The 18,414-nt window shown below is 39.2% G+C and overlaps 1 protein-coding gene across 6 annotated transcripts in view; it reads left to right on the forward strand.

Moving 5' to 3' along the window:
• Mtmr3 (myotubularin related protein 3) overlaps positions 1 to 18,414 on the forward strand; it is a 125,149-nt gene that overhangs the window by 72,225 nt on the left and 34,510 nt on the right. For all 6 annotated transcript variants that reach the window (XM_036200582.1, XM_036200581.1, XM_036200583.1 and 3 more), the window contains 3 exons: positions 322 to 438; positions 9,288 to 9,370; positions 11,477 to 11,643. In XM_036200582.1, the coding sequence (XP_036056475.1) occupies positions 322 to 438; positions 9,288 to 9,370; positions 11,477 to 11,643 (367 nt within the window). The remainder of the gene's footprint in view (positions 1 to 321; positions 439 to 9,287; positions 9,371 to 11,476; positions 11,644 to 18,414) is intronic.

Consider the following 18,414-nt stretch of genomic DNA (forward strand, 5'->3'; position numbering starts at 1 on the left):
ATGAAGCAAAGCTAGTAGATTGATGTAATGTGTAATAGATGCATTCCCTTAACTGTACGTATAGAAATGCAATCTGGAAAACATTGTTCCTTTTTACAAGCTAAAAGTCCATTGTTTGAGATGATCATTTATGTCATCATAGAAGTCCCTAATTTGGATAAGTATATTGAAATTAGGTGAGAATAAGCCATCTTTCAGATTCTTGCTTTAAACTTTTATGGCAGAGAGTCTATTGTCCATTGACTGTTTATTCACCTGGCTTGTTTTTGAAGACTTGGCTTTTCTGCTCTGAAACTCTGAAAGTTTTCTTCTGTCTTTCAGGTTCCTTTTCTTGAACTTCATGGAGAGAGCACAGAGTATGTGGGCCGTGCTGAGGATGCCATCATTGCCCTTTCTAATTACAGACTTCACATCAAGTTTAAGGAGTCTCTTGTGAATGTAAGTGATTACCAATCATTTTCCCTGGAAGGTAAATAAGAAAAAGAAGAGATAAGAGTTATACAGGCTTGGGTGTGTGAAAGCATTGTCTGCTGTGCTTGTCTCTCAGTTAATTTCCTGCTTAAGAACTATTCTGTTAATATGGTATTCTTATGCTGCTGAGGTATCCATTGTTAGTTAATACTAAATAGCTTGTACCAGGTTCTGCCACTGTATTGTTAAGCTTTATAAAGGTACAAAGACTATAGGCCTTTTCCCTACCTCTCTCAGTCTTGAGTAGTTGCCCGCTGCTTCGGTTGAGATCATTCCTTGAGTCTTAATGTCAGACAAGACGTTCTTTGAGTTCACTGCAGACTGCCATATCAAATAAAGTTACTCGAGTGGCTACTGCGTGGATAAGGAGCCATGTTAGTACATTGTTTATTTGCATAATGAACTCTTACTAAAGGAAAGGGAAGCTTGAAGTTGTTATGAGTGCATTTGCTCTTTTTGGGCTATGAGGGTACACTAAGTAGAACTGATTCTTCAGTGCACTGCTGTCCAGTAGTCTTCATTGAACCAACCTAGAAAGGCCCACAGGTTCACCAATTTCCCCTTTACTTGCTGGTGTTGTGGCTTTTTGCATTTGAGTGCCAGTGCAGAGAAGTGTGTTGTGATGACTTTAGGAGCTCGGGCCTACATTTAGATGATGTGATTTGAGGAATTCTTGGTTGTGAGCCTAGCCTTTAACTAAAGGCTGAGCCATCTCTCCAGCCCCTTGGAAAGCTATTACTTGCATTAATTTTATTTACCTTTCTAGACGTTAACTACTCAAGTTACAGTTTTTGATTTATGAAAAGATCAGTGGCTGTCATTTTTAATTGGCATTATTTATTTATTTATTGTGGTTATATATTTATGTCCTTTTCAAAAAATTTTATTTTATGTGCATTGGTGTTTTTCCTGCATTCATGTCTGTGTGAGGGTGTCAGATCCTCTGGAACTAGAGTTACAGACAGTTGTGAGCTGCCATGTGGGTGCTGGGAATAGAATCCAGGTCCTCTGGAAGAACAGCCAGTGCTCTTAACCTCTGAGCCATCTTCAGTCCAATATTTATGCTCGTAAGCCATTTTGGCATGAATTCTTCTGCCTGCTTTCTAGATTTGGGTTATGTCTATATTCTATCCATTAGCTAAAAGTACACACCAGAGTCATCAAGGAAAAAGAAAATATACTATGTTCACAGTGTTCTAGTGTTAAGCACCATGACCAAGGGCAACTTGGGGAAGAAAAGGTTTATTTCATCTTACAGCTTACAGTTTATCATTGAGGGAAGTCAAGGTAAGACCTCAAGGCAAGAGTCTGAAGGTAGGAACTGAAGCAGAACCCAGGGGTGGTACTGCCCACCATAATCAAGAATCTGCCCCACAGACATGCCCACAGGCCAGTCTGGTGGGGAGAACTCCTCAAGTGAGGGGCCTCTTCCCAGGTGACTCTAGCTTGTGTCAAGTTGACAAAACTAACCAGCACAGCGGTTCATTTGGACTTGAACATTCGTGACCAGTGGGCCAAAAGTGGAAGTGCTAAAATAATAGCAATAGAAACTTCCCTACCATGTCCTGGGGTGGTGAGTAAAATTGCTACTCAACTTAAACTTAATTTTTTATTCTTTAAGTGGTTGGAATCAGTGAACTTATAATTCAGTTGCCTGTGAGAATGATAAGGGTTAATCCCATTGCGTTTTCCCATATCATCCCATTTATCAGCTTACTAGATTTGTTTGGGAATATGGTCTTTTGGAAAATCACATCATCTACCATCTTAAAGCTATTTTCTTTATTTATTCTATGAAAGTCAAATTATGCAGCATGATGTGAGGTTATGGTCCTTGTCTCTTCCAGATTTTCTGTCTTCTTTCTGTTAGTAAAACTAGCTCCCCTGGACCACTCCAGCAGACTTCATATTTTGTACACTTTCCTTTCTCTCATGCCTGGGGACTCTCTTTTCATTTCTTGGTTCAGATAATAACTTCCTCTGTGAAGCTTTGCTCAAGCCTGTTCCCTTCCTGGCAGTAATTGCACCCAGTGGCTTGCTTCTGTATGTTCACGTACTTTCACAGCATTTACTAGACATGCTGTAACTCTTTGTTGATCTGTCTTTGTGTCTTCAGGATCCAGTATGTCTCCTGATGCCATGCAGCTCAGTAAATAACATAGTGAATTGAAATTAGTATGGATTTGAAATTGATATTAGATCATTTCTCCCCTTTTGAATTTTAAGTTCACGTTAAAACAGTGTGTTTCTGTGAATAGGACTATGTCGTTCATGATTTATCTCTTACAGTAGCTATATGAGTAAGTTGTATTGTGATATTTTTCCATAATGTGATTTTAATATTTAAGAAGCTGACTACTTTACTTTATAATCCTTTTCCTCAGATGAACATTTTCTCTAGCATTCTAACCCTCTAAGACTTAGAGCCTGCGTGTCACTTAAAAAACCCCAGGAACTGTGTTTGCACTGAAAAATGATTATACAGAGTTATCTTGACATTGTAGAGACTGTGAACATTTCCTATTGAGAAACACCATAGTACTAGGGTTCCTGAAGTCTGAGGTCACTCCAGGAAAAGGGATCCTGGATGGAGACCAGAGGATTGGTAGTAGTTGCCTCTCTCCCTTTCCCCTCTCTGAATCTCTCTACTCTTTCTTCAGCAGATACATATTACAGCAAAACACAGGAGATCAAGAAACCCCGTTAAAGGTTATTTTATCTAAATCATTCACATTTAAGGCATTAGAACCCTATCTCTATTGTGGCATGCCCCACTTTGCATTATTTAGTACTTCAGAAATGACTTGCCATTAAGTTTTAAATAGCTACTTAATATCAGATATTCTCTTAATTTCACAGCATATTGAGTGTTTATAGGCTTGAATACTAAAAGCACTATTCCTTTAATCTACATACCCTCAGTAAACATCAAGCTTACAATTCCTAGGGTGAAGTACTTCTGTGGTATAATCCATTCGTAGCATTCCTGGTATGAGCAATCTTCTATTCCTAAACTATATTTCTTTGATGCTTAGATAATTTATTAAACAGTTAAGTGTTCAAATGGGATTTATGTAAGTTTGAAAACAGTTTTTGTTGTCTAATTCAATAGACTGATCTCAAGTCTGCTGCTTCTGAATCCCCAGTAGGTGGCATGAGACTCTTAGGTGATGGCTGCTACTTCACTGTTGAGAACAAATTAGTCTTGAGTGTTGGATATTTACCTTGCAGTCATCAAAAGCTGTCTCTTCTGCATGAGTCTATTCTCTTTTACCAGTGCTCTAGTTGTGCTCTTATGAGAATGTTTTGTGAGGTGAAAAGGAAGCTCTATAGTTTATACATAAACAATAGAATTATCACCTTCAAAAATGTAGACTGAGATACTGTAAGATGGCTCAAGGGTTAATACACTGGCTGCTTTCACAGAGGTCCTTAGTTCAATTCCCAGGATCCACTTGGCAGCTTACAACGGTCTATAATGGTATCCAATTGCCTCTTCTAGTGTGTAGACAAAATGCGCGCGCGAACGCGCACACACACACAAACACACACACACACACACACACAAATACATAATTATTGTTTTTTTTTTGGTTTTTGAGACAGGGTTTCTCTGTGTAGCTTTGCACCTTTCCTGGAACTCGCTTTGGAGACCAGGCTGGCCTCAAACTCACAGATCCGCCTGCCTCCGCCTTCCGAGTGCTGGGATTAAAGGCGTGCGCCACCACCGCCCAGCCCATAATTATTGTTTTAAAAATGTAGACTGAGGGTGCAAGAGATAGCTCAGCAGCTAAAGGCAGTTGTTGGACAAGCCTGCTGACCCAAGTTTACTCTCTGGATCCCACAGAAAGGTGGAAGGAGAGAACCAATTCCCTATAGTTGTCTTCTGACCATTGTATGCTTACTGTGGTACCTGTGTGTGTCCATATGTGTGTGCGTGTATACACAGAATAATAAATAATGTAGACTGAGTTCTAAGCAGAAATGATTTATAAAACTTTGTCTCTTGGTCAGTCTGTTAGGCCTCAGGTAACAGTCTAACAGCTGGGTAACCCTTCCTTTGTCTAGCAGTCACCTTTGTTCACCATACACCAGAAAGACGATTTTGTTGTTTGTTTGTTTGTTTGTTTGTTTAGAGACAAGGTCTTCTTGTGTAGCCATAGCGGACCTAGTGGTAAATATGGAGCCCAGGCAGGCCTTGAACTCTGGCAGTCCTCCTGCCTTGACCTCTATACCAGGCTTTAGATGTCAGTTTTGTTAATACCTAATCCCTTTTGGCCTATGTTTCTACCATTAGGGGCCTCTGAAAGCACAGCTGGAGGGTTAAAACTTGTTTATATCCAAAATGAACAGTAGTCAGTGTGGCTCTTTAATCTCTGACAGTCCCCTTTTCTGGTCAGTTTTTAAAAGTTTTGGTGCCTTAAATATTCTGTTGCTTATTGTAGATTCCAGGCTTGATGCTTGCTGGCATTATTTTCACTTTGTTATGCCATTTCTGCCTCAGGTGTGTATACAAAATTAGTCCTCCCACTGAGGTTATGAAAAGCGTGATTGCTTTTGGGGGGGGGGCGCGGGGGAGTTAGAGACAGGGTTTCTCTGTGTATCTCTGGCTGACCTGGAACTTGATTTGTAGACCAGGCTGGGCTCAAACTCAAAGAGATCCTCTTGCCTCTGCCTCCTGAGTGCTGGGATTAAAGGATGTGCCACCATGCCTGGAAAGTTCTGGTTCTTTTTTTTTTTTTAAGCTGGGGATTGAACTCAGGGTCTTGCACTTGCTAGGCATGCGCTCTACCACTGAGCTAAATCCCCAACCCGAAAGTTCTGATTCTTAATAATATAATATGCACACATGGACACACACATGCAGAGTGAACTGAGGGTGATAAAATAATAGAGCACGATGCCATCAGAGCCTCTGGGAACATGAAAGTCCTGTGTACTGTTACCATTTTAAACTCCTGCTTTTTTGCTTCCTTAAATTGATGACCTTAGGAGTTTGGTGCCTCTGATTCAACTTTTGGCCTTTTGAATGTTTAATTAACATCACTGAGTATTGATTTGTTGTTTGAGCATAAATTTAGTTGTAAAGTATTGAGAGAGAATTAACCTGACAAATAGAAGATGGAAGAGAAAGAAGCAAAAACAGGAGTGGCTGTGGAGACATTCATGGGCAATGGAGGATGGAAATGCTTCTAGATTTCCTAGCCTCCAAGGAATCTTGGTTTCAGTTGTTTTTCTTGTCTTGAAAATCTGTGCAAAAGGGCCACTTACTTGTGAAAGAAAACTCGGTAATAGAGCTCAGCACAGAAGAGAAGGCAGTCTGAAGAGGAAGGCAGACAAAACACGGTTTGGTGGAAGAAGCCTGGGCTACAGAGCAGACATAGCTGTGTTCATAGTACAGCAGCACTCCCTGAGCCTTCGACTGTTTATTTCATTCCTTGTTTACAAGGTTGTGTACTGGATGTGGGAAGTGTTAACAAGCTGTGAGGTAGGTAGGTAAGTAGTTTGTTTTGAGGGAAGTTGGGAAAACTAGAGCAGTGGTGTAAGCCTTAAAAGAAAGGAGAGAAGGGGCTGGAGAGATGGCTCAGCAATTAAGAGCACTGGCTGCTCTTCAGAGGACCTGGTTTCAATTCCCAGGACCCACATGTCAGCTCACAGCTGTCTGTAATTGCAACTCCAGGAGTTCCGACACCTTCACACAGACACACATGCAAGCAAAAATACCAATGCACATAAAATAAAAAAAAATTTAAAAAGAAAGGAGAGGGGGCTGGAGAGATGGCTCAGAGGTTAAGAGCACTGGCTGCTCCTCCAGAGGTCCTGAGTTCAATTCCCAGCAACCACATGGTGGCTCACAACCATCTGTAATGAGATCTGGTGCCCTCTTCTGGCTTGCAGATATACCAGTAGGCAGAACACTGTATACATGATTAAAAGAAAAAAAAGAAGAAGAAGAAGAAGAAGGGGAGGTGGAGGGGAGCCTGGGACAAAAAGTAGAAGCAAAGGGGTGGAGACACCATTGATACAGAACCAGGTGTCACTTGTATTCTTTTATTTTTCTTTTTAATGCCTCTACTCTTGCATGTGACAATCTGTGTATTAAATTTTTCTGTTTTGCGGAGTTGAGGAGGTAGATCAGTAGTTAAGAGCATTTGTTGCACTAGCAGAGAACCTGAGTTTGGCTCCCAGCACCCACACAGTGGCTCACAGCCATCTGTAAGTCTAGTTTCAGGGGATTGGATGCTCTTTCTGGCCTCTAAAGGCACTGTGTCTGTGTGTTACACAGATACAATATGCAGGCAGAACACCCATACACACAAATAAATCTTTAAAAAAAAATCTGCATTTCTACACATCTGTGACTTCAGTTGATTTGGCTGCAAGAACCAACATTTTTTTCCCCTCCTTCTTCTTCCTAAAGAATAAAGATTAAGGGGCTAGAAAGATGGCTTAGTAGTTAAGAGCATGAACTTGCCTTTGTACATGACCTGAAGTCAACTCCCAGTACCTACTTTGGCTCAAAACCACCTGTTACTCCAGCTCCAGATGATTCAAAACCTCTGGTCTCTGAGGGCACCCACATTCACATACACATGCCCCATGTAGATACATATGCATACACATATTTGCAAATGAAAATAAAAGCTTTACAGGTTTCTCACTTGTCAGACTGGCAGATGACCTCACCATGCTTTGAGCGATGGAGGAAAGGTAGCTTGCAGGAACACATTTAAAAAACAGAGTCATTTACAGGGAACCTATAGGACTGCCTGAGAATAAGTCACTGTTATATTCTAATCTGTCTTCCTTTAAAAAAAAAAAAAAAAAAAAAAAAAAAAGACAAGGTTTTGTTTTGTTTTTGTTTTTGTTTTTTTTGAGACAGAATTTCTCTATGTAGCCCAGGCTGGCCTCGAACTCACAGAGATCTGCCTGCCTCTGCCTCCCAAGTGCTGAGAATAAAGGCGCGCACCACCACTGCCCAGTGTTTAAATATATTTCTTTATTGTGTGTGTAGCTTGGACTCAGGTTGCCAGGCTTTGGCAGAAAGCAGTTTCACCTGCCCTAATCTTTTCCCTCTTGATCTCCATGTTATCTCTTGATAATTCTCTCCCTCCTGCCCCTGCCCCAAATTTACAGACTCTTGAAAGAATTTTTAGCTGTAATTTCTTATGCAGCACCTTGGGGTTAAGTGTTTAAACAAGCAGAGAGCCAAAAGTTTCTTTTTTCTTGGAATATAAACGAGGATGCATAGTATTCCTCTTAACTCCAATTCTGTTACAATTGTAAGGGAATTTTTACAGAGTATATACTTAGAAACAAGGCTTTTGCCCCAAAAAACTCCCTGGCATTTATCTGCATAATACTATTTGGTTTTCTGCTGTTTTTCAATTTGTGCCCCAGTTTCTGTTTCTGTGTTTCAGCCTTATAGTACTACACTTCTTTTTGACCCTGTAGCCTTGTTCTGAGGGTTCTCTGCTGATTCTGGCAGCTTTCTTGTAGGTCAGTTTGTAGTAAGCCAGCTCTGAAACTAGCAGGGCTGATGTGGGTCCACCCTTTGGAGGCAGCATGGTCGGTGACCAAACCTAAACAAATTGTTGGAGTGCTATCTGCAGTTCCTATAGCCATATTTTGACTGGGTTTGATAGTGTTAAGGACAAGTAAGCTACTCTTTTCCCAGGGTCTTAAGGGGGTACACAGTCTGGATGGTGGTGATGCATGCCATTAATCCCAGCACTCAGTAGGCAGAGGCAGGCAGCCTGGTCTACAGAGTGAGTTCCAGGACAGCCAGAGCTACACAGAGAAACCCTGTCTCAAAAAACAAAAACAAAAACAAAACAAACAAAAAGAGTTCTCAGGGCTGGTAGTAACTCAGTTGGTAGAGTGCTTGCCTAGCTCACATCGAGTCCTGGACACGAAGCACCACATAAACAAGCCATGGAAGTATAGGCCTGTAATCCTAGCACTTGGGAGGCAAGACAGAGTTCAGGTTTGTCTTCATTGATAGGGAGTTCAAGGCCAACCTGGACTGCATAAAACCCTGTCTTAAAAAAAAAAAAAAAAAGAAAAGAATTATTTTATCATACGTTGCTTGGAAATTGCATTTGTAGTTGAAGGTTAAATCAGATATTTTCAGGATGGATGTCATTGTGTCAGCCTGAGGGTCATTTACACACTTTAGAGGCATTTCTTGTGTCTCACTGGTGTATTTCATCTCTGCCCACTGTTGTTAACTAGGATCTGCTGACCTATTTGGCAGGGAGGGGGACCATTCCAATTCACTCACACCTTGAGTCCTACTTGGCAAACAAGGCTCTTCAGCTGTTTTTTGGGAGCAAGTTGGTTCTAGCCAATTTTTGGTTCTTTGACTACTATATAATTTCTTATTATCTGTGATCTATTCTATGAAACAGAGACCCTGTCCAGTTGCTACTGGTGTGTCATCTTTGTTTGGTAACCTACAGGTTGTTAGGCCTCCATCTTTTTTCCGGAAGCCTCCTTTGCTAAGAACTGAGGAATAAATCTACTCTGCCATCTGCAGTGCTTCTGTGTAGTGCTCTTCAACGTTTGTATTACTGCGTTTGACACTCAGGACCCTCTTCTCTTCCAGAATCCATACCTCTTCTTAGTGATCATCATGCTGACTTGAGGTTGTTGATTTAGGGAAAGGGAAACTAATCTACTCTTTAGTAAATCCCTACTGGTCCAGCTAAACTTGTGGCTCTGTTTGCGTCTTTCCCTGTTAATCAGTTGGGCTGAATGTGCCTGCAAAGTCAATGCCTTTTTGACTAAGAGGACTTTATCCTTTTTAATTATAGGTTCCATTACAGCTTATAGAAAGTGTTGAATGCCGTGATATATTCCAGCTTCATTTGACATGCAAAGACTGCAAAGTCATCAGGTAGGTGGTGTGTTCGTGAGGCTGTGAGGTATTGGCAAAAATATTCTTTAAAGAGTTGTTATATTGTTTGTTAGCAAAATGTCTTTTGAAGGTCCACTTTGTTAGAATAATTTGAGTAGTTAGTACCTGAATTTCTTTTCATTTTATTTTATTTTATTCTTAGTGTATATTGCTATACAAATAGATACTTCTTATTTGGAAGTAATTTTAAATATATAAAAAGTATAAAAATTAAAGTAGTACAGTTGTGTACCATTTATCCCTGTAAATACTCTACTCCAGTTTATCATTTGCAGAGCTCGTGTGTGTGTGTGTGTGTGTGTGTGTGTGTGTGTGTGTGTGTGACAGAGAGGCAGAGATTCTTTTCTTAAAAATTAAAGTAAGTTGCTTCACTTAGCTCTTGAACCTTAAACCCTTTAAGTGTGCTTTCCTAATAATAAAATATTTTCTCATATAACCTGTACGTCATTGTCAGCTTCACAGTTTTACAATGATATTACCCTTTTCAAATCTGCTTTCCCTGTTCCAGTGATGTCCTTTACAGCATTCATCCTCACCCTTCTCATTCAGCATTTCAGAGTCAGATAATGCATTTGGCTGCTGTGACTGTAATCCTCTTTAACCTGGAATCTTTCTGTAGCCTTTCTCTGTCTTTTATGACAGTGGCATTTTGAATAATAGAGTTTTCTGTTTCAAGAGATTGTTTCTCATTTTATGATTGTCTAGAGATTCCTCAAGATTAAGTTTAAGTTATGTGTCTGCAACTGGAATACACACACACACACACACACACACACACATACACTCTTGCACTCACTCACTCACTCACACACTTACTCCTTTTCAAGGTATTGTGTTATATCCAGAAGACAGTTGATCCATTTGTTCCCTATTGATGACTTTTGATTAGTCCAGTCAGAGTGTTACCTAATTTCTGTAGTAGTGAATTTCTACATTTTTTCCCCTTATAACTAGTAAACAATCTATGGGAAGTACTTTGAGAAAACACAGTTGTCTTGTCTCTCATCAAAATTTCTCTAAGTTTAGCATTCATTCATGATTTTATTAAATCTAATTTTAACTCTAATTGTTGCAAAATGATGCCTGAAATATGTTTTTAATTTAATAACTCTTGATATGCTCCATTCTGACATTTTTACTTTATTCCTTTGATCTGTTTTGGGGTACCAGTAAACACTGTGCTGTCATGTTGGTGAGCTACATTGGTTGGGACAAGGGAAGGCTGTAAGTGACCTTGTTAAAGAAAATATTAACGGGCCGGTGGCACACGCCTTTAATCCCAGCACTCGGGAGGCAGGGCCAGGTGGATCTCTGTGAGTTCGAGGCCAGCCTGGTCTATAGAGCAAGATCCAGGACAGACATCAAAACTATACAGAGAAACCCTGTCTAAAAAAAAAAAAAAAAAAATCCAAAAAACAAACAACAAAAAAATACAAATTACATGAGTCCTCAAAAACTCAGTTTGCATTAATTATTTTAACTCTTTAATTGTATATACTGAAAATTGCTGTTGATAATACAATTGTTGTATTGTCTGTGTAGTTGCAGCTGAAAGTTTTAGTGTCCTCTGCCTTAATTTGGATCTGATTGTCTTCATTGCTAAGTAGACAAATTTTGAAACTACCCCCCAACTGGCTGTAGATAGTGTTGTGGTCTGTTTTTTAGGTTGGCTTATCATATCATAACAAAAGAAAAAGGACTTTTCTGAACATACTTCTTGAGAGAGATAACTCTAAAACTAGCTGAAGAAGTAGGATGAGACTTGATTTGTCAGAGAGACAAACTAATGCTTTATTTTGATAATCACCATTAATCATTTTCAGAAGAGATTCATTAGATTAAAATAATAGATTTTCCACTTGTCCACCCTCCCTTTTAAATTTTTTTAAATTTTGTACCGCTGGCTATAATTTGTTGGATATATTTTTATAAGTAGTAGTGAATGACTTTGTGAATGTCTTTGATGCTTTCTTCTCTCTTAGTTGACCCTTTGTTATGAACAGGTACTCTTGAAATGGTGGCTTTCTTAGACTTCATTGTCACTTGTCACCTGGTAGCGTTCATACTTGTTTTTGTTTTGCAAAGGTGTCAGTTCCCAACCTTTGAGCAGTGTCAAGATTGGCTGAAGAGATTGAACAGTGCGATCCGACCGCCTGGTAAAATAGAAGACCTCTTCTCATTTGCATACCATGCTTGGTGCATGGAGGTCTATGCCAGTGAAAAAGAACAACATGGAGACTTGTGCAGACCAGGTAGGCCAGACTTCTTACGGGACTTCGTTTGAAGGGGCCTTTGTCATGAAATGGGAACCTGTAGGACTCATCATGTCTTCAATCTCTGGTTTATAAAGCATCTAGCTTGTTTCCATTATTCTTCGTTTAGTAAGATACATTTCCTCCTTTCTGGGGAAAGAGAAGAAAACTGTTTGACACTTTAGTTTCCTAGGCCTAAAATGACTATAAGAAAGTTGTGGGGATTGTGGATCCCTAATAGAAGGAAGCTTTGAATTTTGTGTATATGTTTGGTAACACTCATGTTAAAGTGGCATTTGAGTAGGCTTTGAACCACACCAGCCTTGGACATTTATGTGAAAGTGCTTAATTTCTCACTTTATTCTCTTACCTTTCTCCATGATCTTTTATTAAAATGACATATATATGTATGTGTAAGGTGTATGTGATGTGCTAGGGATTGAACTCTAGATCTCGCATATGCTAAGGCAATTATTTGTAGTGTCAACTAGTATGTGTGTGTGTGTGTGTGTGTGTGTGTGTGTAAGTAATGGTAGGTACATACACATTTGGAGGCCAGAGGTTGATATTAGATGTCTTCCTCTATGGCTGTTCACCTTAATTTTTGAGATAGGGTAAAGCTCACTAATTCAACCAGATTAACTGGCCAACAAGCTCCATCACTCCTTCTGTCTTTGCCTCCCCAGGCCTTGGATTATAGGCATGTGCCACTGTGCCCTGCTTTTTACACTGGTGTTAGGGATTCAAATTCAGCTCCTCATGCTTACCCAGCAAGCTCTTTACTGCGTCATCTCCCAGCCTCTGTCATCATGTTTTAAGCTAATTAAAAGTATATATATATATGTGTGTGTATATATATATATATATGGTTTTTGTTGGGTATAGTGATGTACACCTTTAATTCCAGCACTCAGGAGGCAGAGGGGCAGGTGGATTTCTGCTGAGTCCAAGGCCAAACTGCTCTACATAGCAGGTTCTAGACCTACTGTGAAGTCAGTTAGCCAGCCCTACATAGTGAGATCCTGTCTCAAAATTTAAAAAATAAATAAACATGTGAGATATTTCAGAGTGATGCCTTTGTATAGTCTATGCTAGAATATGAGACCAAAAGCATAGACACCAAGGTGTAGAAGTTAGTTTAGTCTTTCAGCCATACATAGAGCTGTTCATGGCTTCTCTCCTGCTAAGTACTGAGAATATCAGCAGGCAGGTAATGGGATGACTCTATCATTGTCTTAGTACTTATGTAAATTTTACTGTTTGGCTGTTGAGCCTGTCATAGTGGAACCAGCCACATTGCAGCCACAGCTCCAGGACTTACTCAGACTTAGAAGAGGTCTGAGCATTGTTATGGATTCATTTGCAAAGCTTGAAGTCTTTGTTAAATCTTGACTTTTCTTTAACCTCATCTCAAATTCAGCAGTCAGTGGACTCAGAACTGCCACCTTCATTCTTCCGTCCTCAGCTTCAGTAATAGTTCCATTTGTTATTGCTGTGGCAAAATTCCTGACAAAAGTACTTAACGATGGAAAGGATTGCTCCTGCTCATAGTTCATGAGACTTCATCACGGTGAGGAAGTCCTGGTGTCTTATTGTCATGGTGGGGAGCATGGCAGCAGGTAGATATAGGCTTGGTGCTAGAGAAGTTACTGAGAGCTACATTCTGATCTACAGGTAGAAAGAAAGTCTGGGCCTGGCATGGCTTTTAAACCTCACAGCCCATTCCCATTGACACACTTCCTCCAGCAAGGCCACACCTCCTAATCCTTCTAATCCTGTCCCAGAGTTCTAGTTCTTGGAAACTAAGCATTCAGATATATGAGCCTGTGTGGGCCATTCTTATTCAGACCACCACACATGGAAACAGGAACTTGAGCCAGATGTATATATTGTGTCTGTGGTCAGAAAGCAGAGAACAGGGAGTGTTCTGATCACTTTCTCCCTTTTTATTTAATTCAGGAGCTTTGCCCATGGAATATACTGTCTAGAATAAGAATGTCTTTCTTTTTCACTTTACCTAATGTATGTAATTTCTTACAGGTATGCTTAAAGACTTAATTCCTAGGTGATTCTAGATCTCATCAGGTTGACAGTTGATATTAACCACCACAGTTCCATTCGCTGTCATAATCATCTTGTTGATGCTGCCTCTGTATTAGAAATCAGGCTTGAAGGCAAGCTAGAATGGCAGATGACTGGATGTTTAACTATTACATTAATGGTATCATGTCTACTCTCTGGTAAGATGTGTCCATCAAGTACATTACATCTTGTTTATCTGCAGGTAACATGGGCTTGGGGCATACACTGCTGTTGGGTTGGTTGTCTTCTGAACTTGGATGGAGTCCAAGCAGTGTATACTTCAAGGACTTTCTGGAACCTTGATACATAGAAAAAAAAATGATTCTTCCCCATCACTCAGAAATCTGGAAGAGGGTATTTCTTAACCTTCTCTGACTCTGGTGCTAGTTTGCAACCTCACCTGTGCTTTGTGGGTTTGCAAACTCAGAATCATCCAGGGAGCTAGATTTTTGTTAAAATTGTGGATTGACACTGTGGCCTATGAGAAAAATTGTCCATTTGTTTTAAAAATTCATCTCCAATAAAATGAAAATTCCTGTACTATGTAATTGTAGTGCAGGAAATGTTAAATGTTGAAAAGGTAGAGAGCAGAGGATGCAAACAGGAAGAGTTGAAACAGAAATAAAAAGTCAATCAAAAACCTAATGAGATAGCTCAGTAGGTAGAGTACTTGCCACACAGGGTTGAAAATCTGAATTCAATTCCTGGAACCCAAGTAAAAGTGGAAGGAGAGAACCAGTTCCACAAAGTTATGGGTGTGCACGCTATGGTACATATATATGCTCACACATATACATCATACCCACAGTAATGAATAAATAAGCACAATTTAAAAGTAAAGTAAGTTGGGATATTACAATATGCCTAATGTTTTATCAGTGTAGACATTGGAATTCTCAGATAGAAATTCATGGAGAATCCAGCCAGAGATGTATTTGTTTTCTGTCTTAATACACAGATGGGGGCTAGAGAGATGGGGGTGGGTGGGTGAGGTAGCTCAGCTGGTAAGAGCATTTGCTGTGCAGCCTGATGACCTGAGTTTAATCACTAAGGCCTACAGACTGACTCCTGAAAATTGTCCTCTGACTTCCACATGAACATTGAGCCAAACGTGTGTCTCAGATCTTACAAATATATGTAAAATCTTTTAGTGAATAAAATTGTATTATGTATGTACATTTTCTTTTATTGATTCATCTGTTAGACATTTAGGCTTGTTCCAGTTTCTTAGGTATTATAACTAGCATAACAATAAACATGGGTATACTGATAACTTGTGGTTGATTTAAGAGTCCTTTGAATTCCTGGGCTGTGGTGGCGCACACCTTTAATCCCAGCACTCGGGAGGCAGAGCCAGCTGAATCTCTGTGAGTTTGAGGCCAGCCTGGGCTACCAAGTGAGTTCCAGGAAAGGTGCAAAGCGACACGGAGAAACCCTGTCTCAAAAAACAAAAATAAATAAATAAATAAATGAAAAAAAAATCTTTTGGGTATACACACACACACACACACACACACACACACACACACAGATACACACACATACATATTATTAGTAAGTTTTTTGAGGAACTTCCATATTACTTTCCATAGTGGGTTGACTAGTGTGTATCCTACCAGAAGTATATAGGGCTCTTTTTCTCTCTCCACATTCCACATTCTTGGCCAGCACTTGCTGTCATGCCTTTTCTTGATGATAGCCATTCTAACTGGGATGAGATGAAAGCTCAAAGCAGTTTTCATTAGCATTTCTCTGAGAGCTAGCGATGTTGAACACTTTTTCAAATATTTATTGGCTATTTATATTTCTTCATTTTAGAACTACCTGTTCATTATCTAATTTATTGATTGGGTGTTTTTTTTTTCCCCTTTTTGTGTGTGTGTTTAATTTTTGTAATTTTTTTCTCTTTGTGTATGTATGTATATGCGTATGTATCCTTTGTCTAATATGTAGCTGGCAAAGATGTTTTTCAGTTCTATGGGCTGTTTCTTCACTATAGAGATTTTTTTTTTCTGTGTGTAAGCGTTTACATTTCATATGAACACATTTGTTAAATCTTACCGTTATTTTCTTGAGTTATTGAAGTCTTGTCCAGGAAAAGGTTTCCTGTATCTTGAAGGTGTGTGGTATATATTTGTAGTCCCAGCTCTTGCGGGTTATAGACATACATCTGTGGCTGGATTCCCTTTAAATCTCCATCTTTGTTTTCTTCCTCTAGCACTTCAAAGATCCAGGTCTTACAGTAAGGCCTTAGACCCATTTTGAATTTACTTCTATTTTTTTATTTTTACTTTTTGTATCTGGTGGGAGATAGGATTCTAGTTTGATCCTTCTACATGTGGAAATCCAGCTTTTACAGCATTATTTGTCTGTCTCTCCAAGTGTGATTTTGATACCTTTGTCAAAAAACTGTACTTGTGTGGATTTATTTCTGAGTCCTCTATTCTATCTTTTTGGTTCACATGTCTCATTTTGTGTATCACTACATATGGTTTGTGTTACTGTAGCTCTGTAGCATAGTCAGGTTGGGGAGACTAACAACATTTTTTTCTGTTTAGGGTTGTTTCTGTAGTTCTATGAAGAACAGAATTAAAAATTTGATGTTGGTGAATCAAATCTAGCCAGTTTTACAATATTAATTCTGTCCATCAGTGATCATCTTCTAATTTTTGGTTTCTTCATGTCATAAAGTTTTCATTGTAGAGGTCTTTGCTTTTTTGGTAAGGTTTGATTGATTGATTGGTTGGTTGGTTGGTTGGTTGGTTGAAGCTATTGTGAATGGAGTTCTTTTTCCTGATTTCTTTGTAAGTTTGTTATTGGCATATAGAAATGTTATGGCTTTCTTTTCTTTTCAGGCCTGAGGACCGAACCAGAGCCTTGCGCTTGCTAGGCAAGCACTCTACCACTGAGCTAGATCCCCAACCCCATGGATTTTTATATATTGATTTTTGTGTTCTACTTCCTTGCTGAAAGTTTATTAGGTCTAAGACTTTTCTGGTGATTGTTCGTTCATTCATTCATTTGGAGGCAGTGTCTCATGTAGCCCAAGCTGATCTTAAACTCATTGTGTAGAAACGATGACCTTGACTTTGAACTCCTGATGCTCCTGTCTCTACCTCCCAAGTGCTGGTGTTTCAAGTGTATACCATACACCTTGCTTTGAGGTGCTCTGTAGGGTTTCTAAAGTATGAGATCTATAAACGCCTTCCTTTCTTACTTATATCTCTTTTATTACTTTCTTTTGATCTTGCTCTTGTATCTAAGTTTTGAAGTACTATATTGAATAAGAGCCTCTTTCCTCATTTTAGAGGAAATGTTTTCCTCCTATTTGTTCTGATATATTAAAATTGGATATGAAGGGCCAGTGAGATGGCTCATGAGCTTAAGGAGCTTGCTGCCAGGCTTGATGACCTTAGCACCATCTCTAGTACTATTGGTTGGTTTATCATGTATTAAATTATGATATATTAAGATATTTTTGCATCTGTCGAGATGGTCATGTGATTTGTGTCCTTAAGTCTATTTATGTATTGTATTACATTTATTGATATGCATGCATTAAGCCTTGCTTTCCTAGAATGAAATCATTTGGGTCATGGTGTATGATCCTCTTAATGTGTTCTTAAACTTGATTTGCATATATTTTATTGAGAAAATTTTAGACATTTTCACCAGGGGAATTGTTGTTGTGTCTTTATCTGGTTTTGGTATCAGGGTAATACTGACTTTATGTAGAATGAGTTTTGTAGTATTTTTCTTCCTTTGTATTTTGTGAAACAGTTTGAAGAATTTTGAAGTGATGAGACTTTTTATTACTGCTTTAGTCTTAATGTTTGCTGTGGGTGTGCTTAAGTTGTTCTGTCCTCTTAATTTAATGTCAGGAGGGCATGCATAGCCAGTTTATCCAGTTCTTTTAGGCTTTCTTCTCTAATTTTAAAAATCACATTTACTTATTTATTGATTGGTGTATGTGGCTTAGGGGTTGCACGCAGAGGTCAGTGACTTGTGGGAGTTGGTTCTCTTCCTTCTACCACGTGGGTCCTGGGGATGGAACTCAGGTCATTAGGCTTGACAACAAGCTTCTTTACCTGGTGAGCTGTTTCTCTGGTGAGCTTTCATTTCTAGTTTATTAATTAGGTCTTCTGGCTCTCTTTTGCTTAGTTTGGCAACAAGATTTTTGTTTGATTGATTTATGTATTGTTCTTTCATTCTCCATTTTGTTAATTTCTGCCTTGATCTTTATTATTTCTTGCCAGCCAGTTTTTGAGTTTGACTTGTCCATGTTCTTATAAGTCCGTGGAGGTGCATCATTCAGGTTATTTATTGAGATCTTTGATTTGTAAGTTTTATTTATTTTCTCATGCATATTTGTATCTATATGTTTGTGAATGAGCTTGCATGCAGTGGTTGGAGAACAACTAAGTGCTGTTCCTCACTCTCTCCCATGTTGTTTGCTGCTGTGCTGTGTACTCCAAGCCAGTCGGCTCTTAAGTTTCTGGGTGAGTCTCTTATCTATACTTCCCACCTTCTCCCTATGAATGCTAGGATTCCTGGTATGTGCAACTGTGTCTGCCTTTTTACATGGATTCCTGGAATCTGAACTCAAGTCATCAGGTGTGCATGGCAGATACTTTTACCACCACTGAACCATCTCTGCAGTCCTTAAAACTGTTTCAGTTATTTTAAAGA

The sequence above is a fragment of the Onychomys torridus genome, chromosome 10, assembly GCF_903995425.1.
Source record: "Onychomys torridus chromosome 10, mOncTor1.1, whole genome shotgun sequence".
NCBI classification, from domain to species: domain Eukaryota; kingdom Metazoa; phylum Chordata; class Mammalia; order Rodentia; family Cricetidae; genus Onychomys; species Onychomys torridus.